Raw genomic sequence first — 27,973 nt, 5'->3', positions numbered from 1 at the left:
AAAAAAGTAAAGAAGTCCAGGTTTCAAAGGGTTAAATGTTTTTGTCATATGTTGAATATTGTGATAGGATTATTTGCGAATATTGAGATTCATTTACTTTTCTAACCTGTAAATTTTGTTCCAAGGTAAAATTTTTATCTTATAAGATCAGAATGAAAAAATAAAGTTCTCACTTCAATCATGTTTAATGCAACAGATTGTTTCTAGTGGACTGAGACAGTTCTGATTATACTATTCTAATAGGGTACCAAAGGTTTAAATTGATTTGAGATATTGATAATTTAATCTAGCTCATCTATGTATCAATACGACATTGCCCTGCAAAAATATTGCAATACTGTATTGATTTTTCCCCCTCTCCTCAAAACCCCATTATTTTTTCTTCCCTTAAAAATGCATGATTTGGTTGTTGATCATGATGTCCTGGAGCCAGAATATAAAATCTAGACTGTTTTTATTTCATATTCTGTTTGATATTGGCCCCTCACATCAAAGGTCCAGTCCAGTCATGTTTTTTACATTGACCCTTTGTTCTCCACGCACTGCACCACCTCCTTACAGTCAGCATTAATCTCAGTGATAAGAAGAGGAGGAGGAGTTTTTGGTAGCCACAGTCATAAATGGCTGGTTCCAATGATGAAGAGAAAGAAGCAGAACCAGGGTTCATCCTCGGGGTGAGAATCAAATAAGGCTCCCCGATATGATATTATCACAATACTGAGGTTATGATACAATATTATTGCGATTTTAATATATTGCGATATTGTATTCTATTGTATTGCAATAATGTACAATGCCATATATATTGTGATTTGTTACCTTTTTTTCAACTGCAAATTAAGGAAAAACTTTGTCAACATCTGTTTTTATCAATGAGATAACATTTTCAGTCTGTTTATCTTATATCAATCATTTTTGTTTTAATAGCAAAATATACAGTTGACTGAATAACAATTTATTTTATCATTCTAGTAGGCTACCAAACGTTCAATTTGTATTTTCAATATTAATAATTCATATAAATGAAAATAAATACTTATTTTCTAGATATTTTCTAGGCATCTAGATATGGGTACAATACTGCTGCGTAAAATATTGCAATACAATATGTTACCTCATGATTCCCTCAAACCACATCATAACATTTAGGTTGTTTTTGTTTCATATTGTGTTTGATATTGGTCCCTCACATCAAAGGTCCAGTCCATTCATGTTTTTTACATTGACCCTTTGTTCTCCACATGCTGCACCACCTCCTTACAGTCAGCATTAATCTCAGTGATAAGAAGGGGCGGAGGAGTTTTTGGTAGCTACACTCACAAATGGTTGTGATGTTGAAGAGAAAGGATTAGGACTTGGGCTCTGATTGATTTCTGTGGCATATTCCTGTAGCTTATAATATACATTATGTAGCTGCTTCAATAGATACACAGGTTTAACCCTCTGAAACCTTCACCGACATCAGTTTTCTTGTGCTGCCTTCAGCCAAATTATTGGTTATTGGTTATTATTTTGAGCATATTGGTTTGATTTATTTTAAAAACATTTTTATAAGAATGCAATTAGCACCTTGGCAAGAAATATCCAGCAAAAAGCTAAAAAAAAATGTTAAAGATGAAAAGAAAATGACCTGAAATTTAGTTTTTAAAAGAGAGAAAATTGTCACATATCTAGGTAAAAAACATGGTGAAAAATATAATTATTAGAAATTTATAAAGATATGAAATTAGGTTACAAAAAATGTGTTACTATTATTACTGATCTTTATTATTTGATCTTTTTTTTTCAAGCTAGTTTCAGGTAATTTTCTTGTGCCTTTTACTGATTTCTTGCTCATTTTAGGGTAATTTCTTGTAAAGTTACTCATTGGCTTCTCTCTTTGTTTTTGTGAGAAATCAAGCCAAGTCGCTGAGGTTTTAAAGAGTTAACGGAATATTTTTAACGTCAGGTGTGATGCTTGTGAATGGATTTTTATTTGGTGCTGGTATCCTTATTAACAGTATATGGCAATTTTTCATTGTTGTTCTGTGAAATTGTTAAGGGCTTTTTTTTCTTGCAAAAATGTCAAACATTGATGTTTCCTCCCTCTCAGTTGTGACGACTCAGTTGCTGCATTTCTTTGTCTTAGGTGACAGTAAAGTGAATATGTTTGGGTTTTCAGCCGACACGCATCACAAACACGTTGGCCTATGGGGCGTTGTGTTGTCACTTTTCCATTATTTTAAAGAAAATAGGGGCAGATTAATGGATAGTAAAAATAATTGTTAGTTGCAGCCCTATTAGTAGTCTACATACATATATCAGTGTATGTATGGCGGGTCAGTATTGCGGATGAGTGGAGCTAAAATGGCGGCGTGTTTAGTTAGCTCCCCCTGTAATTCAGTCAGTGTTATTTATGACATTCAGGTCAAAATGAAATCTGTGCCCACGTGTGAGAATATACATAAAAGCTTCACCTTAAACCACTTTATACCTCATTTAAAAGCATCCCCAGGAAGCTCAGCACCTTTCATTGTTCTCGTTTTAAGGCCACTCACATGATAATATCACGTCAACAAAGGCGTCACCGGGGTTAACGCCTCGCCCAGCCACCAACATACATTCTCTGGCAGGGCAGGGGCCCCACAGACAGATATAAGGTGTGTTTTCACATAGTTTCTTTAAAATATCTCTGTGTCCTTTCTGAAAACGGATAACATGCTTTAAAGCCCAAACCTAAATCGAAAGCACAGCAATTGTTTCGGTGCATGGGCGCCTCCCACTGCTGTCGTTGTCTCCGTAGCAGCACAGACAGGCGAGCAGTGAATTGGCCAAGAGAGGAGTTTTGAGACATGACTTGTTCTGAGCAGCCTGCCGCTGCCTGTGTCTGAATACCTGCCGCGCTGTCACACACACTTTGCAGCAGGCAGACAGACAGGAGAGAGGTTGAACTCAGTTTCCCCTCTTCTCCCTCCACTCCACACAGGTCCACTCCGATAGACATCAAACCTGTTGTGTGGCTTCACAGATTACCCCGCAGGGCCTCTATCCCACACCTAGAGGAAGCCTGGCTGCAGTGTGGGAGGTGATATGCATTCACTGGATCTCACACATTCTCAGGCGTTATCGGGGCCGACAGTTCTTCAGCGGGCGCCACTGTAGCAAAGGGCCTGACAGTCGACTCCACAGGCTTGCATAACCATAGGCCTTTGTTAGTTACGTAAAAGTCCAGAGCACCAGTGGAAGAGGAGCATAATCTGAGTGGGACGCCAGGACAGGAATACATTAAAATTCAGCTGTCCTTTCCTCTTTATCGAACTGCTATTGTTAGCAGTGTGTGTGTGTGTGTGTGTGTGTTTGTGTGTGTGTATGAAAAAGATTATTTTGCTCTCACAGCTCTCGTCGTCTTTGTCTGACTGCTGAGCACAGAACGCAGACATATATTCAGGCATTCAGTCGTCTCTCGCCACACCTAACCTGAGAGCAGATGAATAATAGATTGGCACTCAGTGCTCTGTGGGGTCATCCACATGTCTGTCATTATATCCTCTGGTTTCTTAACCCTTGGAAACCTGCGCAAATTAGCTTGATTTCTTTCAAAAGCATTGGAAGAAGGCAATTAGAAATTAAATAAGAAATTAATGAAAATCAGTAAAAAGTACAAGAAAATTACCTAAAAATTTACAAAAAAACAACAGGAAAAAAGTAAAAAAAAAAAACCCACAAAAACAATGACCTGCTGAAAAGTTCTTAAAAATGATAATAATTAGAGCGTGACCAATATATCATTCTGCCAATTTTATTGGCCGATTTCGGCCCATCACAGATATATATAGGTGTGCGTAAATTATATCTGTGCATAATTTGTCTGACATGCATGATCTGAGAAGTACATTTTTAACAGAACATAATGTGGGAAAAGATAGTATGGAATATTTTATAATGATTAAATTCCCAATTAAGTTTACTTTTTCAGGGCATTTGTCATTTTTGATAATAAAGTTTATTGTTAGGCTGTAAAAATCTTGTCTCCATTACATTTCTTTGTCACAAGTATATGATAATTAAATCGGAGGGAAAACTGCATTTCATGATTGCATATTTATATGTTATCGGCCAAAGTATCAATATTGGAATTTGTTTCTTCTAAATATTGGTATCAGCATCAGCTCCAAAAAATCAAGTATCAGTCAGGCTAATTCTGCAACATTATTTTCCATATGTAATTATGATAGCTATGTATATTTTTTTTCCTAAGCCTTTTTCCATAGACATTTTTCCCACAGCTTAAAACAAATTCTGAATATGTGGAACATTTCTTAACAAGCTGCCTATTGCCTTTTTTCTCAATGTTTTTTAGAAAAATTGAGCCACCTTGATCATGGTTTAAAAGTTTAAATGCTTGGGAAATGCATCTAAAAGCAAGGAAAGTGATGTTGATCCAGGTTTCAAGGGGTTAAAAAGCACTAGCTTGAACTGATCAGCACAGCAGGACTCAGTTTATTAGGTTCAGCATCTTTATTTCAGACTGCCATGAGGTGAATTCATCATATATGAAAATAACATCAAGTTGTGTAAAACAGATCTGATGTCTTCATGGTGCATAAATGCATAAATCGTAATATAGAAGCAGACTCATGACTGAAAAGGCTGTTGTTGTTTTTTTTTAGATTATTTTTTATTGTTATTATTCCATGACTGGCAAGTGGAAAATGGACAAGGAAAGTGAATTAGAAACTCTCACTTCATACCAGCCATCTAGGGGCCAGCGATACAAGGAGACTGTGAATGGAGAGGGCCACTTTAAGTGAATGATAGCAGAGGGCCGGTTGCAGCGGACAGCTCCCACTGTAACTGTTTCTGGGAATGCTCACACCAGCCCTTCATCCAATTTCCCTTCACTCAGCCCTGAAAAGCTTGTCACAGCTCCAGTGTGTTATGACTCCATATTGAGGGATACTAAAGCAGCATCATGGGTCTATGAGACCAATACTGCAGTTTATGTTCCTGTAGTATAGTACTCAAAACAAGCATAATCACTTCTCTATTTCCATACACAGCGCATCACAGTTTCTATTGTGCACATTTCAAAGGCCAAAAGTAAAGCAGCCTGGATCACACCCAAACAGGAAACGCTGTGCTGAATTTGTCAGGCGTACAGCCTTCAATTAAACAGAAATTATCAGAGAGAGATGGATCCTAATGTGACCACAATTTTTAACTGCAAACGCCAGTGTCACTATAACACATTACTGAGGTGGAAATCTACCTGTCAGGTGGTTTTCATGCAGGAAATGTTGCTCTTTGTCTTTTTCTTTGTCATTCAGTGAAGTCATCCACTGTGTACTTAACCCCCACATTCATTAAAGGCAGTTTAACCCTTAGGGACTGTTTGGTGCTTTTACACGCTTTTTATTTCTCTTTTTTTTTTTTATCATTTTGGCTGTGTTTATGCATAGAAATTTTGGCAAGCTTATATACTTTTGTTTAATCTTGGAATTTCCAGCTCAGATCCTACAAGAGGTCTAAAATACACTGTGGAAACTAAACTGTTACATTCAGACTGTTAAGTACAGAAAGTGTGTTATTGAAACCCATTCAAACTGTTTTTTTAATCCCACAGCCATCAAAGCATAAAAACATGCATTGTATTATTTCTGGGTGTCATTCTGGGCTTTTGCCTTGGATTTTGTCTTTCAATATTTTCCACCTGATGATGTCATTTTTACTATATACGATTCGATACTATAAATATACTATTGTGACTGATAATGAAATTAATTCTTTAATACCTTGATACCATTGTACCCCTAATGTAAAGACTGTAGTGAGAGTTTCATCCATCCAGAAATATATAAAAGACATAAACAATAAATCAGTTATTGTCAACTAAACTTTCATACATCCTTTAATCACTGGTTCCAGCATTACCTGGATTTTGATTTTTAATTATTATGTATTTTAAATAGCCAAATGGATAAGTCAGCTGATCAATCTGGCAAATGCTCTATAATTGTTTAAGTTTTTTTTAAACAATAAAAACAGCCATCACATGAAACCCATATTGTCCAGACTTGTAAAGGTCTACTATTGGTTGTGCATCTCATGCAGTATTTCCCATCTCTTGTCTCTCCCCATCCACAGAGGGTCTGTGTAACTGCAGCAGTGGTGCTGAGGGGATTATGGATCCGGATGATTGTGATCAGAGCACCGGTAAGTGTTCGTGTCTGTTGGGCTACACCGGTCTACAGTGTGAGGACTGCGAGGAGGGACACTTCACCAACGGCACCAGCGGCTGCCTGCCCTGCGCCTGTGACTCCTTCGGTGCCGTGAACCACCTCTGTGACAGGTCAATTATCATAATTACATATTTAAAATAATGTTACTAAATTAATATAATTTTTAAAGCCCTTTTTCCAGGTCATTTCCTTCCTGCTGTTTTTTTTTTACTTTTGTTTTCGCTTATTTTTTTCTTTCTTTTTTGCTAATTTTCAATGAATTTTCCTGAACTTTTTCAAGCTAATTTTTGGTGCCATTTCTTTTTTAATTGCTCATTGTCTTTTTGCAATTTTTTGAAAGCAATCAAGCCAGTTTGCTCAGGTCTTAAAGGGTTACATTACATTTAGTGACTATGTGTCACGGGATGGGGTTGCTTGTGGGACCAAAGAGAACTGTAGTGCATTTTCATGGCAAGGCAATCTGGAAGTCTGTCTTTTTGGAAAGTAAATAATGTAGCTGAACTCGCAACTGTTCCTTTTTATCTTTTCTCAAAATGGTCAATTATTGCTGTGTTTTTGGCTGCATTAACCGGTTGGATTGGGAAAAGTGCTTCAGATTGCTAAAAGTCATTTCAAATCCGGAAGAAGAGTGCAATAAATTGTCTGAGGGAAGGAAATGTTTATTGGTGGCAAACCTGAACCAAGATGTCTAGGGCAAGAATCTTGAGTTTGTTCTGCACATTGTTTGTCAGCTGCACTGTTATTAACAACAACTTTAAACTCATTTATAGTGTAATAGCATGCTGGCATAATGATGTTAAGCTGCTCTGCTCTTAAACTGCTCCTTGCATTCTTGGCTGCATAGCTGATTTTGATCTCATTTGAAAGCCTACAGTACAAGACTTCCATAGCGTCTGTAAAAGTTTCCAGAAGTGTGGCTTTATTAAAATATATTGTATTAAAAATGAGGTAGTGCACTATGTTGGGATAGTGAATAGAAGACAAAACTGTCGTCATTCAAAGACAAATTAGACAGCTGATACAGATCTTCACAGCACTTAAACAAAGGCCACATTCAGACAAGAACAGCCCTACTAAAAGCAGAAAAGTCTTTCCTTTGTGTTTAAAAAAAAATCTGCGTTCATAACATTGTGAAAACGAACCTTGTATACAGGGATCCGCAAGAACAACCGGAAACGCTGTAGTGTGTATGCCAGGCCAGTAGTTGGCAGTGTCACTTTGTAATGACATACCATAGAAGATGACCACGCATGCGCAAAGTGCATTTGTGACGTCATTGTTCTCACAGGATCTGCGCATCGCCAGTTTACATGGCGACAGAAAGGTTTGCGTTTTTAAAAGATAACACTCTGTAACCCGGTTTCAACCGCTTGTGTTTTTTAGGCCCTCAAAACGCTGTTGTCGTGTGAATAGCGAATAACTGAATGAGATATCGGACACTAAGCTGCAATTTTTTTCCTCTGGAAATACACAACCAAATTGCACTGTGGTTGTACGGGGGTAAAATGTAGGGTACATTGTATGTACACTTAATTTTGCTGTGCATTGCGGGTATTTTATACTGCCCTATATAGTGGATGAAATTAACAACTGAGAATTTGAACCCTACAACAAAATGGCAAACACACTATCTAGTGCACTATTTCCGTGATAGTAAACAGTTTTAAACACAGTTAATGTTCTTCTCTGTAAGTTTTAGCAGCCAATCACAGCAAGCATTCTTCAGTTTAATGTGACGTGATTGGCTCACTACTGCAGCAGCTACAATGTATAGTAACTGGTATGGTGAAGTCGAGCGTAATGTTTTTGAAGTAGTTGGCACTTCAGCGTGCCAAGATGCCACCAAAACGTTTGAAACTATGGCTATGCCATACGGCTGTGGCTGTGACTGTGGTGGCATATTATGCAACAGAATTCTTCCATTCACATGATGGGTATCGAATGAAGTTACAAAAAGACCCAAAAAACAAATTGAATGAAATACTCTATTGGTATCCCTTTAATCCTTTGAAACCTGAATCGTCATCACTTTTCTTGTGCTGCTTTTAGATGCCTTTCACAAGTATTTGAACCTTTAAACCCGAAGCAAATTGGTTTGATTTCTTAAAAATAAAATGGGGAAAAACGGCAATGAGCAACTTTGGAAGCAATGTTCCACCAATTTCAAGAAATTAGTAGAAACGAGCCAAAAATGAGCAAGAAATAAGTAAAAAGTCCAAGAAAATTATCTGAAAATTAGCAAAGAGAAAAAGTGAATAAAACAAGCAAACTAACATGGACATGGGCAGAAAAAAATGCTTAAAAATATAATGATATTGTTGCATAATTTTTAAATATGTAAATGTGAAAATTATGTATATATCTGTAGTTTTCTAGATATTCTAGAAGTAAAGTCAGGTTTCAAAGAGTTAAGGGTACTGGTACTGTAACTGGTATCATTATTTTTTAAAAATGATATGATACCCTGATTGTAGGGCTGAGCAGTATATTGATATTATATATTGTGATATGAGAGATATTGTCTTAGATTTTCAATAACATGATATGGTTAATGTTGTCTTTTCCCAGTTTTAGCTGCATTACAGCAAAGTGAAGTCATTTTCGGAACTGAAAGCACCAGTACTCGACTCTACGTTATCAGTGCAACATTGATGTTGAGATATCTGGGCAAAAATATTATCATAATTTATTTTTTCTCCATATCATTCAGCTCTAGTGTGTTGAATGTTTGGTTCTGAGTGTGTGACCTTGGACTTGATTTGCTTAAGAAATACGTACATGCAAGTGCTAGATTGGACAAACAGCTGCCTTGATTTTCATGCAAGAATACGAGTGTGCAAACACTGGTTGTTCACCCAGCCCTCAAGAGTAAATGAGAAGCAGTGGTTTGACCACAGAGGGACTGACAGCCCACCACAGCATTCTGCAGAGCGTGGGAAAAACAAGACAGCCAATTGTGTCACTGTGATTTAAACTTGGAAACAAATCCTGTTGATCACATTTATTTTGCGCTTAAGTAAATATTTTCGGGTAACTCACATGTGGCCTAGTGCATTCAACGTGCACTACAAAACCAGACATGGCTCCTGGAATATATGTGCTGTACCTGCAAAGAGTCTGCTGCTTCACAGGAGAACTGTCTTTAGCAGCAAAAATGCTGTGGCCTGCCAAGCCCAAACAGACTGTCTGCTGTGAATTAGTGTTTGTTATCTCATAAGGACGAGACAAGATGTTCTGGGTCTCAGCTCTGCTCAGACAGTATGTTCATCATAACGTCATAGCCCCGCAGAATCATTATTTTGGCCCATTGAGTGAGGCCATCATGCCGCAGGCCTCCCCGAAGGCAGCAAAATGTTCAGGCCCTGCGCACTCAAATTCCCAGCAAGAAAACACACAGCATACCTTCCATGCTGTTTTCTCTGCGAGTCACAAGAGCTGCGACTTGGAAAAGAAGCTGCGTGTGTGGGTTAGGAGCGTGGTAAAAATAGCGGCTGTACTTTCTGCCTCTAACCATGAAAAGGAATGCTGCTGCTTTTCTTAAGCTTGAGTCAGTGTCCAGTGTGTGGAGGATTTGTGTTGTCATGCCTTGAAAAATACGTCACAGTGTCAGCGGCAGAAGCTAAAGCCTAATAGGTGTCACTGGAAATACAGAATGTCCTTTTCGTGTTGATGAAGCCTGAAATGCTGTGTGTGGAGTTGAGTGGGATGTGGGTGAAGGTGCAGGTGGGAGGGTCATTACAAAGCTTGCAGCTTTCACACAGTAACACTCCTACAGTAATACAGTCCTTCTCAGACAGTCTGAGCCCAACCTGGCCAATGTTAACCCTGCTAGCCTAGCCTAGCCCCCCTCAGGAGCTTATCACTGCGAGTTACACAGATTAGCCAGCTTTCCTACCCCCCAGTCTGCTGCTTTAAGTATCTTTGCCATTAAGTAATGAGCGGTCCAGTCGACACAGAGGCAGTCAGTGCTTTAGTTGTGCCCACGGTTAGGGAACACTGCAACGACAGTGAAAACGGAACCCATTATGTAGTGATTTATATAGAGCTATCAAGGTCTTAGTAACTTGAGAAATTAATCACAGTGCTCTCAAGTGTCTTCATCCTGCCAGTGAAATGCACACTGGGCATAAGCTTGTGAATGTCATGAAATATTGCCACAGTCAGAATATCATATTATCTTTGTTTAACCTCCATGTCACTTCTCTTTTTATCATTCAACAGTCCACAATTCATTTACAACCTGAGTGCCAGGAAAAAAATATTGGCATTAGGGTGAGCGATAAATTGATTTTATCGATTAATGCAAATTTGTGGTTAGAATGATCTTTAAAATGAAAATCTAACTTTTCTCCCCGCTACTCTCTTTGGGCTTCCGTAGATCACAGTGGGCTGCATCCTCCACCCGCGCTTACCTTCTAGAGATACACACGCACGACAACATGACAGCAAATGATAATAAAGAGCATGTTCCCAAAAAAGGCACAGGCTCGTCAGTGGTTTGCAACTGGTTCGGTTTTGCGGCGTCAGATCTTGAACAAACCACAGTTCTGCAAAGTTTGTTTGAAGGCTGCAACTAAAAGCAGCAACATGACTGATTTATTTCAACATGTCAAACAGAGGCAGCAGCCGAGGGTCTCACTCCAAGATGCACAAGACCGTGTCAGCCCACAAACAGCTGGTAAAAAGCAGCCAACATTAGTGGAATCATTTTCTATGGAGTCCTGTATGACAGGAGAGTGACCGTCTGCAAAGCTGTTACTCCAGAAAAACCCAAAAAACAATGTGAAGTGTTGGGCTGTACCCACCTCACTCACATCAATTTTGGCCACTCACTATAAAAATTAAATGATTTTTTAAAAAGTTTTAAAATTTGAACGGTTTCAGGGGGATGTTCAGTGTGACAGCGGCATTCATGTAAACAAGCTAAAGGTGCTGACGGATTTTATATCTGCAACATCTTTTCTGACACTAGATATCAAATAAAAAAAGGGAGAGGATAATGTTATGTAGGAGTCCAAGGTGCAGAGTGTCTCAGCCCTAGATTTATGCAAGGAAAATGACAGGGCAAGTAAATTGCAAGAGTGGTTGCGATGCTATCTCAGATTTGGAGCTCATTAATATGAGTATCCAGGGTTTCCCATAGAATTAGAATCTATTTGTGATGGTACGGGGGGTCGGATGGTGGAAGTGGCGCTGAAGCGCTGTCTACGTGAGCTACTCTCCCTGCTCGGCAGGAGTTGACACAACAGCATTGGTGAAAATTGGGGGGGGGTCTCACCTCTCTGTTGCAGCAGTGTGAAACCCTTTAGCTGCATCTTGTTAATTTGTACCTTAGCTACGGTTTCCTATTATCAGGATAAAAATGACAGACCCTCTAATTTACACTCAGGGAAGAGCTGATTTGGCCTTTGATTTCACTGTCATGATTTCACTATATCGTGAAGTTTTGAGCATTGATGGACTCACACTGGCGGAGGCAGGTTGACGTTGTCATAGAGCTGACAGACAGTGCAGTATAAGGGAAAAGCTTGAGAGTTCTTATTTTATCCACACATGACAAACTGCTGCACATGTGCAACTCAGTCTGAGCTGTTAGGAAGTGTGTGCTGTGATGAAGCACTCCCACAGTTTGTCTGAGGTAGCATTACCAAACTGCAGTACAATATATCGCTTAGAGCTCTCTACTAAAAGGCTCTCTTTTGACTTCATAAAACAAAAAAACCAAGATGTGGATCTGTGCCCAGCTGACTCAATGCCGACTCTGTCACATACTGAGCACTATTAAGAATATCCCTTGTATTTTTTACGAGTTGATGTTGTTGTGTGTTGGTGCATTTGCCTTGATAGCGGGCCAAATATAGATGACATGACATCACAAGGAGATATTTCCAGCAGCTAGGACCGACTGTAATAGAAAACTTATTTTCAGCTATTCGAAGCATCAGTGTAAGCGTCAGAATTACGCATCACTTCCTGCAAAATCAAAGAACAAGACCCTCTGTCTGGAGCAATATTTTGCATAGTCATCCAGCCACATCACACAAGGAGAAATATCCTACAGAATATCAATTTGTCCTCTCATAACTTTAAAGAAGCAGAATGCACAGAAGCCACAAGACATGCTGTATGTTACATATCCTGGTCTGTGATGGAAAATCAAGCAGCTGAATGACCCACAGAGCTCTTTAACAGCATAGATCCTGGTGGTTACATCAAAAAGGGAACCAGCCATCCATCAGTACAAACAAGCACTGAGCTCATTTTAGGGCCTCAGGTTGTTGATTAACTCACCTTTCACAAGAATTGCTGATAATGGCATGACCTGTGCTCACTGGCTCCATGATGGAGTGTTTTTCTGCAGCCAGCATAACAGTACTGTGTGTGTGTGTGTGTGTGTGTGTGTGTGTGTGTGTGTGTGTGTGTGTGTGTGTGTGTGTGTGTGTGTGTGTGTGTGTGTGTGTGTGTGTAGTACAGGGCTCTGCCATAAAGGGGAAATGTACTGTGCACTGTACAAATAAATGCTTGCTCTTCCAAATATACGTAAATATGCAGCCTTGTCTTTGTGACAAATACCACAGGAGGTGTAACTGAGGTTTTATTTGGAAGCTCAGATGTGTTTATTTGTTGCTAAATGTAGTTGTGTTGTGTTTATATCTGTTTGACATAATTCACATTATTCAGTGTGATATTCAGAGACAGTCTCCTGCAGCATTCATGATATTTGAGTGAATGGAATCCTGTGCTGCTTTATAACGTACTTGACACATCAGTGTGTATGTGTGTCCCTTTGTATCATTCTTTACCCCCTCTAAATTAGATGAGAGAAGTGGCTACCGTGAGTTGATGCAAACTCTTAGATTCAGCAGAATGAACAGTTAAGTTTCACTTTTATTGCGCCCAACATTCTACTTCCCCATTTGTGTCCAGAGTATGCTCTGCGCTCCAAGAGTGTGACGCACTGCACAATCAAATGGTATATATGTTTAAACAGCACTCCTAAGGAATGCTCAGGCTCCAAAAATAGACACTCTATTTGTGGCCACAATTGTCAAAATCATTGCGGGCTGTCACAAAAAATGAATCTGCCGTGAAATCTTGTGCCAGCATAAAGTGATAGTTTTCAAATTTTTATGAAATCTACCAACTGTAGCTTGTATGTATGTAATGTATGTTGTCCTTAAAACTAAATGAAATGAAATTAAATCTGTAACAGGGTCAAAGACGAGATGTGTTCATTTTTGTGTCTGCATCAAATTAATTTAACTTAAAATTCTTCATATACACAAATAATATATTAATAATCTGCATTATTAGTTTTGATTGCCTTTATCAAGATAAAATATAGCTGAAATAATTCTAAAACCTGAAAAAATGTCATTCAGTGTAACTGTCCCTGCTTCAGTTTTACTTTAAAATGGTTGAATAAACACAGAGGACTTTTATCCCAAATATAACTGTTTTAGACGTTATTCAGTGTAACAAAGACAATAAGCCATTTTGAAATCATCCCAAAAAGTCTGACATTATTTAGAGGACCCCAAAAGACCCCTGTGGTGCTTCACAGAGGGAGGCTAATCCCTCTTAAAGAATTCCATAATTTCACCTTTTCACAGGTCACAAAACTTCAGTCATTCAGTGAAATGTCCAAAAACACCTCAGCATCCTTTTTCAATATCTGTAACATCTCTAATGAGATTTCCTCCTCTTGTTTGCTCATAGTGCAGCATTCTGCCTGCAGTCCTCCCACAAATTATGTGATGTAAAATGGACAATGATTGCTGCTCAGTTTGTTGGGTTAGGTCATGCCAATATTTGGCAAAAGAGCTCGACTAACCACTTGTATCTCAGTCACAGCTGTGTCAGCGCTGTATTTGGGTCAGCTCCTGTGGGCATTGTCTGCAAGGCATTCCTTTTTACAATACTGTATGGAAGGCGCCACAGTCTAATGAAATATTGATTTTGGGTGCAGATGTTTCCGCCTCTGCATCATGTGTCACTGCAGTGGATGCATCATTGCCATCAGTGGATCTTTGCTCTGCATTGATCGCCGTGGCTGTGTCATTTTATTTTATTTTATTTGCTGAACAGTAACACGAGTACTGGGCACAATTAGGCCCATAGTTACGTTACCGACTTTCAGTGAAATTCAGTGAAAATGATCAAGATCATGTCTATATATTATTTGTTATTGCACTTGTTTTTTTCTTTTGATACAGCGCCTAAGCATGTTTTCACAATGCCCAAGCCTTGTTTGCGCTCTGTGTCAGAGTATTTTCTTGGGCGGGACTCAGCTCTTACACACACACGTTTATCAAGGATATTTAAAAAAAAAAAAATCCTGTTCCAATGTCTAAATTTCCTTAAGAATTAAAGGGTGTAAGTGCTTTATAATGCTATTATATTATCATTTTATCAGTGGTATAAAATGGTCTTAAATTGACAATAATATTTTTTACTGCAATAACCTGTAGTTTTATTCATTATCTTTTTAATGTTATGTTTAAAATAGTTATTAGTGCTCCAGGTATATAATATTTATTTCAATCAAGTTGCTTGGAGAAAATGTCTTCTGAAAATGGCCCAAATTCATAATTTTTCAATTATTTTTGACTAAAATATCTTTTAAATTCTTTGGAGGAGGGATCCAACATGTAGCTTTACAGGTTCCAGCACCAAAATGTAAAGCAGCAGCACCTGTTTTCATTCATGCATTTGACAAACATATCTTTGTGCCTAGTCAGGTGGGAGCAGTAAGTTCATTGGCAGCATCCTGCTGTCATCAGAAAGCCGCAGCGGACTGCGGGGCAGCAGGACTGCAGGGTTAGAGCCACGTGTCTGTGTCCTGACTGATGGCCACACTCAGGAGACCTGCAGTCAGTGCACCTCTGCACTGCCATGTCTGTGGCTGCTGTTCACTGCACATACACATGTGTACAGAACACATTCTGCCCTACGATTAAAAATGATTTATTATTGCTTTTTTTGTAAATTACTGTAGAGGCCTACACTTTTCTGACAGTGAACATCTGTGTCTCTGTTTAAAAGTCTGAAATTTCAGTTTGCTGTCAGACCCTAATGTCAAAATTGGACTTACCCCCCCTTTCCACCAAAATTCGAGTGTGCACACAGATTTTTAAAACACAGGCAAACCCACTAAAAATAGGCAGTCGACTATTTTCCCATTGCCAGAAGAGCAGAGCTGTGTGCACGGCTCTGCAGTGGATGAGTGTGCTTTTCTGTGTGTGTGTGTGTGTGTGTGTGTGTGTGTGTGTGTGTGTGTGTGTGTGTGTGTGTTGTTTCGGTTTGTCATGTTCAACGTCATGGACAAGCTTGAGAACAGGTAAATAGTAGAAAGCAGCATGGACAGAGATCTGTGAAACTTAACAGTGGTTGCTTCTCCTTATATATCTCGTTCTTATTCAGTTTCTCTATCAAACTCAGTGCAGACTAATTTGGATCGATGTTTTAGTGCTGCTTAAGATGAGACGGAGGGTAATTAGTGGCAGCGTGAAATTCGTGTGTTCACCCATGTGTTGTGTTTCCATCAATGCTGATTGGAGGTGACAAATACCTGTGACAATTGCAGAGTTATTTGACCCAGGTATGAATGCTGATTGGACACTTTCCTACTGCATTAAAAAAACAGATGTTAGTGGCCATTAGCAAGGCTTTAACTTCAAACCCTAGCTCCTCCAAAAGTGTAAAATTTGGTTATTTTTCAACAACTGCAAGTTTCATATTTCACATTGTTTCCATTTTGTATTTGTTGTATCCAGTTTGTATCCATTATATCTGTTGTAAATGTATATGTATAGAGATTGTAGTTTTAGCAGCAGTTAACACAAACAGCTGCTCTGTCCACCAACTGCATGCAGCACCTCTAACTTCCTGCACAGACAGAGGGGTTGCTGGGTGTGAGCTCTGTTATAACTCCAATGTCAACAAAACACAGCTGACATTTGAATGCATTTGTGACGAAAATGCAAACAAGCTACAACATGTAAATCAGACTGGTTTCAGTTTGTTGGAGGGGGTTGAGTTCACGGCTTCCCATTGCCTCCCGTGTTTGTGCTAAGCTGAGCTTATCCACAGAGATGACACTTTTTTATTTATAGTTTTATTTTTCAATCACTTAAGTGTACACTTCCAAAAATGGTACATAATGTAAGTTGTTAAATATAACAAAATAATACACTTCACATCTGATCTTGCTATGATGGAAATCCTTTGAAACCTGAATTGACATCAGTTTTCTTGTGCTGTGTTGAGGCACCTTTCATAAGCATGTGAACCTTTGAAACCTGAAGAAATTGATTTGATAATGGCAATAGGCAATCAAGTAATTAGGAAAGGGAACAAATAATTGCCTGAAAATTAGCTTAAAGAAAGGAAGAATTATTAGAAGATTATTATAAAACAAAGGGAAATTAAAATTATATTTAGAATTATTATAGTTATTCATTAAAAGATAGATATACTGTATAATTTTTGTGATTATTTCTTTTTCTATTTTTTGTTTTGTCTTGTTTTTGTTCTGTTTTTTACTTTTCTTTTTTGGTGCAAATTTTCGTTTTACTAATATCTTGCAAATTTTGGGTCATTTGTTGTTAAGCTGCTTATTACCTTCTTTCCACATTTTTGAATGAAATCAAGCCAATTTGCTAAGGTTAAACGAGCCTGTTTCCCAAATTTCTGGACTTGTTCAGTTTAAGAAGCACTCAATCCAAATGTATGATTTCATTGTACCATCAGCGTTTCCATTACAAAGCTGGTTTGAAATCTGTTACATGCACTGTATTGGATATTTAACCACACCCGGTCCCACAAATCCATTATATAACACTAATTTAAAAAAAAGCTAGAAAACATTCCAGATTCTTCCTTTGACTACATGATTAGGAATGTTGTTGGCCCTCTGTATGAAAACTTTCTCTCCTAAATATCTGGACGTGTCCATACTTGTGTTAGAAGGACTCCAGTCAAGCCTGGCATGAGACAGGACAGCAGAGAAGATATAAGTCCTGCTGCTCTCTTGCCTAACACGCCCTTTCAGGATTTGGCTACACACCGAGCAATGCAACTAAACCTGCTTAGTGTCGCTCCCGGTTTATTCCTGCCAACCGTCAGTAATTAAACTGCTGATCACTTCCCTGTTGCAGAGAGGATGTTAGTGACTGTCTGCTCTTATCCAACACACGTTACCGCCTATGGCCAGCGTTGCCGCGGCAGCCACAGAATGGGGTTAAGCTTTGTCGCCCATGTAATACTGACCTAGTTAACATGCAGATCTGACGCAGAGTGGCTGGGCCAACACAGTGCAGTGAAATCACACCAAAACAATAACAGCCCCCTCCTCCTCCTCCTCCTCCTCCTCCTCCTCCTCCCGGCCAAGACGGCACAAATGAACACCAGGATTACTGATCACTGAGAGAGAAGGTGGCATCTCACAAGCCTCACACTCTGTACATTCAAAATAATGATGTGTCCTCAAGTCCCCCAGGTGCTGGGGCCACTGAGGACCTGCTGGCTATGCAGACTGCTCATAAGATGGTTAACTTTCTCATTTCTGAGCTGCTCACAGTCTGAAATGAAGGCTGTGAAGACAAAGATGACAGATTGTGCTGCATTGCCACAGGTCAGAGTCTGACAGACTGCCAGCCAGTCAGAGCAGAGAACAGGCCGCGGTGGTGCATTAAAGGTTTCTTCTAGCATGATTTATGTGGTGTATGCTCATTTCCTGCATTGCCATGCTAATTTACACCACATTGGATGGTTTCCAGCCTTTATGCAATATTTGATATTTAACCATTTGATACCTGTGCCAGTTGGTTTGATTTCTTTCCAAAATTAAATTACCTAAAAATAAGCCACAAAAAAAGAAAAGATATATGTATGCGTATATATATATCTACAGTCTATATATGTCTATTATAATGGCTGCAAAGTCAACTTGCAAGCCTTTTTTTCTCTTATTCCTTCTCTATCTCTTTTCTTTCATTCTTGCAATAAAAATGAATGAGCTGCAGTTCTGTAAAATTTTTCTGGTGTCACAGCAGAGAAAATCAGGTGTAGATTAAAGGTTTCGATTTGGAGATAAGAATCATAAATGAAGGGCAGCAGGCCATCTGGGCTTATTGGCATGCTGGATGTTGCAGAGCATCCCAGCCTGGAGACACTGTGGGAAGCAGGTTTTACTTTGCATGGAATCTTTATCAGCTGATGACGAGCAGTGATTGGGAGGGTTGGAGGACAAAACAATAAACATTTTTGCCGCAGTTTACAATAATATTCATTATTGATTAATCAGCCAATTTGTTAGAAAATTGTGAAAAATCATAATTTCATGAAAATTGACAAACCGCTACTAGAGATTTATTTGTATATTCGGTTAAAAGTGACTTAAATAATTAATTGATTCTCAAAATAGCTGCCAATTAATTATTTGTAGATCAGATTTTAGCATAAATGTAAAGTCATTTGATTTTTCACACATTTAATTTGCTCTATCAACCAAAACTAGACACACCTGTCTGGTTATATTATATCCATCAACTGTTTTCTAATTGATTTCAAGGTTGTTTACATTATCATGATATATCTTTGTATAAAAATAAATAAAAATATATAGTATGATGGGGATTTTTAACCATATAACCTTGGGTCAAAAAAGGTTTAATTCATTCAAGATGTTGAAGCTGCTAATTTAGGAGCAGTTGCACAAGCATATATCAGAAAAATAGATTGCAGCGTATCACTGTCAATAATGAATGCAGCCATGATCGCTGGCAGTCTCTGAGCAGGGCGAGCTGTGGGCAGAGACAGCACAGTGAACAGTTTTAGCCGTGCCCCGCCGTGTGCCCAGCAGTGTCTATTGTCTGGCACACGTGGTACTTTGTTTTGTCGCACAAACCTTCGATGCAGGTCAGCGCAAGTGACGTGTGCTGTTTTCAGATGAATATCAGTGAAACCCCGCCCATCTGGTATAAATAGGAGCAGTGCCTGTCGGGCTGTGGAGCTCACTCACAGATAAAGGAAGGAGAAAGATGCAGCCACAAGCAGCTAACGCATTACTCTGACCGCCCTGCACCATTCTTGGTCACACAAGAGGTCACTAGTTAAAAACAAAACTAGTAAGTCAGTATATCCTATAAATAATTCCACTAGTGTTTTGGCCAAACACAGGCCTTAAAAATCCCCAAGCATCATACAAAAGGTTTGTTGGTTCCAGGCAAAGACCTCTCCCAGACGTGGTCTTTTTTCATCAAATCACTGCTTCCTCTGTTATGAGACGGAGGTTACTGTACCCATAAAACTTCAATTCATAGCCGGGGCTTATTTGCTTAAATCAGTGCACTCAACAGGCTCATATTTGGGACAGGCATCTGTATGGGACAGGCTTTTAATTCCTTTAACACAAAACTTGTTCAGCATATATGGAAATACAACCAAATTATTCATTCAACCTTTTGAGACCTTTTTATTCAAAAACATGAGAAGACAGTAATGAGCAACAAGAAGAAATGACACAAGACATCCGTGAAAAGCACCAGAAAATTACCTGAAAACCTGCCAAAAAACCCCCCACAAAATACACACACACACACACACACACACACACACACACACACACACAAACACACGCACAGAAACCCAAAACAAACACACAAAAATAAGAAAATTAAGAAATTACCTGGAAAAATGCTTAAAAATTATTATTATAATTATTATAATAATTCTGTAAAATAATTTCCCATATATGATTATGAATACAGTTCACTTAACATTTCCCAGTTTTTTTATATACTACTGTCTTATTTGGTGTGCACAATTTTGCAAAAATGAACTGAATGATTGAATTGAGTCTTACCAAGCTATTGTGTGTAGCATGCCCAAATTGACAAAAGTTTACACACATATACACATATTGTATGTGTGATCTAAGCAGCGAACTAACTCTGACTCTAGCAGGTCACCAACAACCTTGTTTTATACATCCAAAGAACTTGTATAAAAATGAACTGCATGGTAACCAGACTAAGACTCAAATTGAGACAGGCCTTTATTTGTCAAAATGTGTCGTCACACCGGGCTAGACTGGGCGTTTAATTGGGACTAAGCTAATATTTAAGTTTTACAGTATATTAAAGTTATTTAAAATCCTTCCTGACCGCTAAAGGATTAATCACAGCATGAAGTGTTAGTTTGGGATTTTTGAAGTGGATGGATAGTCAGCATATTACATTCAGTAGCAGGTGGTTGGCATGCTCCTGGTTTGCAGAAACAGATTATGCCTCTATGCTGTATAGAGGGGTTCGATTATGGCTCCATAATACGCCTACGTGGCCTTGGATTGGAAATACTGACAGCTAGTGCAGTGGCTGCAATAGAAATAAAGCTGCTAATGTTTAGAACATCCATCACCATGTTTCTTAGAATGTTATCGCCAGAGGAGAAGTCGCATTATATCACTTAGTAGAAAACACAGTCATCGCACAATTGTGTTTTAGTAAAACAGTTTGAAAATACTGGTTTTGTGCAAATCTGTAATTAAAACCCCCCTATAGACAGGGCGCTACTAAACATCCACGTCTGGTGGCTAAAAAGCAGCTGGAAACAGCAATGACTCGCTAAATCACGAGCGGATTTGTTGTTTGTTGGTATTGAACATTGGTCTGCAGCTTGTCAGGTGTCTCTCCTCAGTGTCAAAGGCTGGTATGATACGTATGAAATGTGCAAATGTAACATAATCATGGTTTAAAGACATACACTGCCAACATTTTCTTGCAGTAACTGGGCTGAAAAAAATCTGATATCTACTGATATAAGTTTATCCCTGATCTCAAGACGTGAGCTGCGAAATACTGACTTTTGAGGATGCATTTATCTGCAGTTGCACATTATTGAATTTTACCTGACTTGACTGTTATGGGGCTATTGAATAGTTGTTTTCATCACACGTCTGTCCCAAATATATGGGCTAGTAGGTTGAAATGAAGCACTTTATGGGGAGTAATTGGAGTTTTTGCTCACTTTCTCTGTAACAGTTGGACATTATCTGTGTTGCATCAGGGTCATGATGCTGCATGCGAATATGTTTGTTGTTGTTGTTGTGTGTGTGTATGTTAGCTGGAAGAATGAGGACTGTTGATCTCCCAGCCTTGTCCTCAGCAGGGCCCACGCCCCACTAAGCATCGCTGTGGGCCTCCTCATTTGCATTAAATGCAGTTGTTTTAACAAAGCCCAGCTTGTATGAAGACCCACGCACACGCTGATGGAAAGTGCTCCCAGTCACTCTTGATTTACTTCAATTGTTTTGAAGTTATTGTCCCCAGATTATGTTTTGGAGTCCATTGTCTGGGTTTAAAGCCTGATCAGGCTTGACTTAGCATCGTACTTTGCCGAGGAAATTACCTTGAGTGTGGGTGGGATGATTTTCTCTCTCCCTGCTGCTCTGTTCCCTCATGTTTAAATGAGTATGCCTCTGCTGTATTTAACAGTTAGATGCACTGCATGTTGAGAGTGCACAGCCAACCTTCGAAACATACATTAACAAATGAAATAAGTTATTTGTGTGTGTGTTATTGCTGACTGATTTAACTTTACTGGAGCATTATTGGAGGCAGGAGGAGGAGGAGGAGGAGGAGGTTCCCTCAACTCAGAGAAATTATACTGTTACATCGAAAACATGAAGCAAATGAAAGCTTTTTATGCTCAATACTCAGACTTCTAGTACATAGTTCTGTTTTATAGCCTGACTAATATTGGATTTTCGGAAGAGATACTGTTATCAGAATTTGGGATTGTAACTAATTTAGGCAGATAATATTTTAGGAATAAATAAATACACGACATTCATCAGTTCTCCAACGAATCAACCAACAAGGTTTCCTTTGTATAGCACTTTTCATAAAAACAAAACTATAACACAAAATGTCTCATACAATAAAACCAGCCCCAACTAAAATAAGACACACACCACAACCCTCCATCATCTAAAGAAAAACTCCTCCCTAAAAAAACCCTGTAACGGGGGGAAAAAAATGGTAAAAAACCTCAGGAAGTGCAACTGAGGAGGCATCCCTCCTCAGTGCAATAGACGTGATCAGATGGTTGGAAGGGAGGAGCAGATGAAGCGAAATGGTCCACCTCCAAAAAAAACAGAAATTCTTTTTGTGGCAGCAGATGTTTTATTCGTGGCGCGCTACCACAAATAAATGAATGTGTGGGAAACACTACATGTACATCAATACCGACCAACCCAGTATCACGGGTTATCATCATTTTGGCAGATATATTGACTGACCAATTTATTAGTCTAGCTCTACTTCTATCCCTTTGCAGAAACTACCATCTCATCCCACTCATCCTCTCAGTTTTCCCAATCATAAATAATGACTAATATAATTGTTATATGGTCACATATCGGTGTTTGCAATTTGTTGGAGGCTTTTGTTTGCACAAAAGGCAACGCAAACACATTCAAGTCATTGAAATTAGGTAGCCTACTTAATAAATGAATGTAACTCCAGTTCCAAAAAAGTCATAACGTTTTGTAAAATTTATTATTTATTTAAATAAATTATTTGCAAATCTTTTTTGATCTTTATGCAAATGAATACAGTGAAAATAAAAGACATGTAATGTTAAAACTAATAAACTAATTAAAAAACACCTGGAACATTCCCCAGGTTAACTGGTTAATTTGTAACAGAGAATTGCATCATTAATAGGTATGAAAGGGGCATCTTCCAAAGGCCCAGACATTCAAAAGCAAGGACGGCATGATGTTCACCACATTGTGAAAAACTGTGCATGCAAATGTTCCAACAGAGTGAGAACAACGTTTCTTAACCCAAAATGTCTGTCCTGCCTGCAGTCCAGACCTGTCTCCTATTGAAATATGTGGAGAATTATGAAGCACAAAATATGACAATGAAGACCCTGCACTGTTGAGCAACTGATGCAGAATGTCAAGCAAGAATTGTGAAGAAGTTAACTTTCAAAACTTTAACAATTAATGTCCTCAGTTCCCAAATACTTACTGAGTGTTTTGAAAAGAAAAAGTGATGCCACACAGCAGTAAACACGCTACAGTCCCAACTTTTTTGGGAAGTTTAATATCTTGTCCCTGTGTTTTATTTAATTGAATATAGGTTGAATATAGGGCGAAAAGTATTAACAAATAATTGCAGTCGGTTTCTATGTAAGTTTTTTTGGGAATTGGGGTTGTACTTTCATCTTAATTCAAGTCTTTCATATCATATGTTTTTTATGGGTGGTATGTCAGCTAGCAGTTTTGGTTCTAAAAACGTTCTGAGAATGGTACAATGCGATCCAATACAATGCTTTAGTATTGTTTTCAGTGACAAGTTTATTTTAGTTCCCAGAACATTTTTCTTAAAGTTAGGGTAACATTCTATAAACATAAAAAAAATGTTAAAAACAATGTTTTATTGTTAACATATCACATTACATTTTCATTTAAAAGATGCTCTGTAATCTCAGTCCTCAGTAACATGTTCTGAATGTAGCTTTGAAAATGTTCTTCCTTTGTTCTCATGTTATTCTGTGGAAACGTTTCATAAAAAAAGAACATACTATGATCTGTCACCTCTCAACATCACCATAACATCCTCAGAATGTTGCAGTTAAAACATTATGTCTTAGTCAGCAACATTATTTGAAATGATAAACATCCTTAAAATGTTCTTTGAACATTAGATTAAAATGTTTTCTTTAAAACATTATAGCACCTTGTAGGTAACATAGGGTAATGTTGTGGGAAAGTTCCCTGCTAGCTAAGAATGCACCTGAAGCTGTGTGGTATCTGACAGTGTATCTGACTGAGTTTAGTTACAACAATAACAATTTGGGTGAATAGGCAACGATCCATAAACCAACACAAACACATGACGGTGTGACAGTAAAGCAAGATAAACATTTAGCCGTCCTCAGGGCACTCAGCTCCCTCACCCATACAGATCACTCCGTGGTTGCACTGATCAGATGAATGCTACGACAGCGCTCTACACCTTTTGTTCGACTGTGTGTTGAAATCAGTGGAGCTGCTAATTAGAATCAGTGGAGCAGCTTTCTTGCTGTCGCCTTCCTGTGACACGGAGACAGATGGATGATTTCAGAGTGTTTTCAGTGTCATTCTGCTGCTATTGCTATAGAAGCAAATCCACAGATTGCTTACATCCATAGGTACATTTGGGAGGAGTAAATGTCAGGTATGCTTTTTGGAGAGAGAAAGCGACTTTCCATTAACCCTTAAACTGCACAAATTAAACATGTGAATATAAAATGCACCTAATGAAAGCTCCCAAACATCATCACAAAAAAATTTTTACGATAGCATGAGGTGGTATTTCAGGCAATTCGAAAAAGCCACATTTCGCAGGTCACATGATGCCATGGCTATGTGCTTGTCGGTAGGAGCTGGGTCCCTTGGGGCATTATGCAGCAGGAGCTGCGAGAGGTTTTCTTTCATCATGTAATTTTTCAACCGGAAGTTTTGAATCTGCAATTCCTCTGTGAAATTGTGGACTATCACTTCCGAGAAGTCCACAAGCGTGGCCGCTCCCACGTATAAGGGGCTCGCCTTTTCATTATGGCTCCATAACACGCCTATGTGCCCTAGGATTGGAAATAATGACGGCTAGTGCAGTGGCTGCAATAGAAATAAAGCTGCTAATGTTTTGAACATCCATCACCATGCTTCTTGGAATGTTATCACCAGAGGAGCAGTCACAGAACATCACTCGGTGGAAAAACACAGTCATTTCACCATTGTTTTTTATCGACATTTTCAAAATATCACTTAAGTTTTGTGCAAATGTGTAATCGAAACTCATCTAGTGATGCGTTTATGCCCTTTCAGCAGCAGGACTGAACTGTGACTTCAATTCTTTTTGGTTTATAACAGACTATATTTCCTCTGTAGAAAGCACTTGAAATAAAAACTGTGCACAGTGTGGTTTGAGGTAAATATCTCCAAACTAGGCTAGACTAGCATCTAGATTAATAATAGTGGTTTTCTTGTGCTACTTTCAGGGGCCATACAAATATTCAACAGTTGAACCATAATAAAATTGGTGTGACTTCTTTTAAAAACATGGGAAGAAAGCTATGAGCAACTTGGTAAGAAATGTTCTACAAATAGTAGTAGATTTAGGAAAATACTTTTAAAAAAGATACTAGGAAAAAAGAGAAAAGTTAGGGAAATTTTTCATATTTTTAGGTAATTTTCTTGTACTTTTTACTAATTACTTGCTAATATTTAGGTAATTTATTCTTTCAATGCTCATTGACTTCTTATAATGTTTTTGAGAGAAATCAAACCAATTCGCTCTGGTTTAAAGAAACACAACGGGGAAATGCAGTGTGGTGCTGGATGCTAACATGCCAAAGCTGTTGAGATAGCTGTGAACTGGAAATGATGCCGGGTGCTTCCTACATGCAGCATACCTGGACCTGAGTTGTAGAAGGCAGATGGGTGAATGGGAGAACCTGCAGGAAGTCAAGTGCGGAGTCACCTCAACAGTCTGGACATCAGCTGCCATGACTGCGATCCAGAAAACACACACACACACACACACACACACACACACACACATACACATACATACACGCACACAGCTCCTGTCATATCTCTGGCTCTGTGTTTTGTTGCATGAAAAAAAATATTGTCAGGAATTGTATATTGTCCGCTATTAGTTTGTCCGCTGTTAATTTGGAACTCTTCTTCTGCCCTTTCCAGCTCAGGGATATGTGTGTGCAAGACGGGAGTGTATGGACCAAAGTGTGATGAATGCCACCCGGGTTTCTTCCACTTTAGCAGCACCGGCTGCCGGCCCTGCCAGTGTCAGAACCACACCAGCTACTGCCATCCACAGTCCGGTGAGTGCTGAGGACACTGGGAGTGATAGTGGTAGACTCATGCTCAGTAATTTTGTGCTAATCTCACAGACTGGCTGCTGTTTTCTCTAAAAGGGATACTTTGTGATTTCTAACTAGCGTTGTATCATACAGGATAACACATTTTCCTGTAAAATTCTGGTAAATTACTGGCAGCTGTTGTTAACAGCATCCTACTGTTATTTTAGTGTCACTTCCGTAAATTACTTCAACAGTATATTGCTGTTAAATTTATTACATTGTTCCACAGTACAATGTGAGGTTTACAGTGTAATGTTGGCTTAAAAAAAATCACATTTACAGTGTTTTGCTGTATTTTGGAAAAAAAACCCAAAACATTTCTGTTAGAATCTGGTTGTGTTTTTATAGCAATTTCTCTGTAATAATTGTTTGCATAAAATTTCTGGCGGCCTCTAGCTCAGTGAGTAGAGCGTCCGCCCCATGTAGGCTGAGTCTTTAGCAGCCCAGATTTGATTCTGGCTTGTGGCCCAATGCTTCGTGTCATCCCCCGTGACGTACCTCAGCTTTACATGACTATTCATTTGATTAAAGTATTCAGCAGTAAAATGTGACAGTCTGTGAGTTTACAGTGTAGTATCGGCTCCGAAATGCATCAAAATTCAAGGTGTTTTACTGTTTTTTGGAAAAGTTGCACATTACTTTCAGGATTAGGCAGTATTTATACAGCAGTTTCACTGTAACAACTTTTCCCATAAAATGACTGAAATGATTCTACAGTAGATTGTGAGGTTTACTGCGTAATATTGGCTCCAAAAAGCATAAATATTTACAGTGTTTTACTGTATTTTTCAGAAAACTTAACATTACTGTTAGAATATGCTGGTGTTGCAGTGTGGGTAGTATGTGTAAATGGGCTATGGTAAACTTCTGCCCATCTAACCAGCATCCAGATCTCCCTGCTTATTTGCCAGTAAATATCATGTCGTCTGGCAGATTCACTGGCTCTAGGACTGTCGCTCAAACTACACACTGTGTGTACTCATTAGGACACAAAGAGTATAGAAGCAGATCAAGAGAGAGAGACGCCTCTCTCTCTCTCTTTCCCTCTAAGGGAAAATGTCCAGAAAACTATATTTATAATTCTCTAAATTATATGTTTGAAATTATGTGAGAGAAAAAATATATTCATTTTTTAAGCACTGCCTTTTTTGTTTGTTTTTTACTTTACTGTATTTTTCCTCTTTACTTTCCAGTAAGTTTCTTGTAACTTTTTACTCATTTCTTACTAGTTTTTTGGCCATTTTTTTTGTAACGTTGCTAAATAAAGGAATAAAGCTAGTTTGTTCAGCTTTCAAATCGTGAATAATATGGTTTTCTGGACATTTTTCCCTTGTTTTTTGTTCATATTTAACTATCCACAGCTAATATTAAGATAATTTCCCTATCACCTTTTACTTAATGTTGCAGTTTGTGGGACATGCTTACCAACTTGCTTGTTATGTTGGGTTTTTTTGGGGGGTGTTTTTATACATTTTCTTATATATTTTTTTAGTATAACAAAATTTAAAATATAAAATTAGGATTATTTTAAATATAGTTTTCTTATTTTTTTACTTTGTTTTGGTTATTTACAGGAAATTTCCTTGTAGCTTCCCACCAATTTTTGGTAGCTTCCCACCAATTTTTGGTTATGTCTTGTAAAGTTGCTTGTTGCCCTCCTCCTATGTTTTTGAAAGAAAGATTTCAAAGGGTTACTAATGCATCCAATGAATGTAATTGCCGATTTAATTTTCTCTTTAGAGTCTTTATTGTGACACAATTATATGACTAAATCTGTGCCTTTCAAACACCAGAAATCGGTGTAATTTCTTAGT

The 27,973-nt window shown here is 38.5% G+C and overlaps 1 protein-coding gene across 1 annotated transcript in view; it reads left to right on the top strand.

Moving 5' to 3' along the window:
• The window catches only part of LOC121944912 (multiple epidermal growth factor-like domains protein 9), a 51,193-nt gene that overhangs the window by 2,503 nt on the left and 20,717 nt on the right, over positions 1 to 27,973 (top strand). The window contains exons 2-3 of the mRNA XM_042488864.2: positions 6,124 to 6,328; positions 25,981 to 26,120. Of these exons, the coding sequence (XP_042344798.2) occupies positions 6,124 to 6,328; positions 25,981 to 26,120 (345 nt within the window). The remainder of the gene's footprint in view (positions 1 to 6,123; positions 6,329 to 25,980; positions 26,121 to 27,973) is intronic.

The sequence above is a fragment of the Plectropomus leopardus genome, chromosome 4, assembly GCF_026936395.1.
Source record: "Plectropomus leopardus strain MGB_pleo_1.0 chromosome 4, ASM2693639v1, whole genome shotgun sequence".
Classification (NCBI taxonomy): domain Eukaryota; kingdom Metazoa; phylum Chordata; class Actinopteri; order Perciformes; family Serranidae; genus Plectropomus; species Plectropomus leopardus.
Note: the sequence above shows the minus strand (reverse complement) of the source record. Positions and strands in the feature narration are given on the sequence as shown.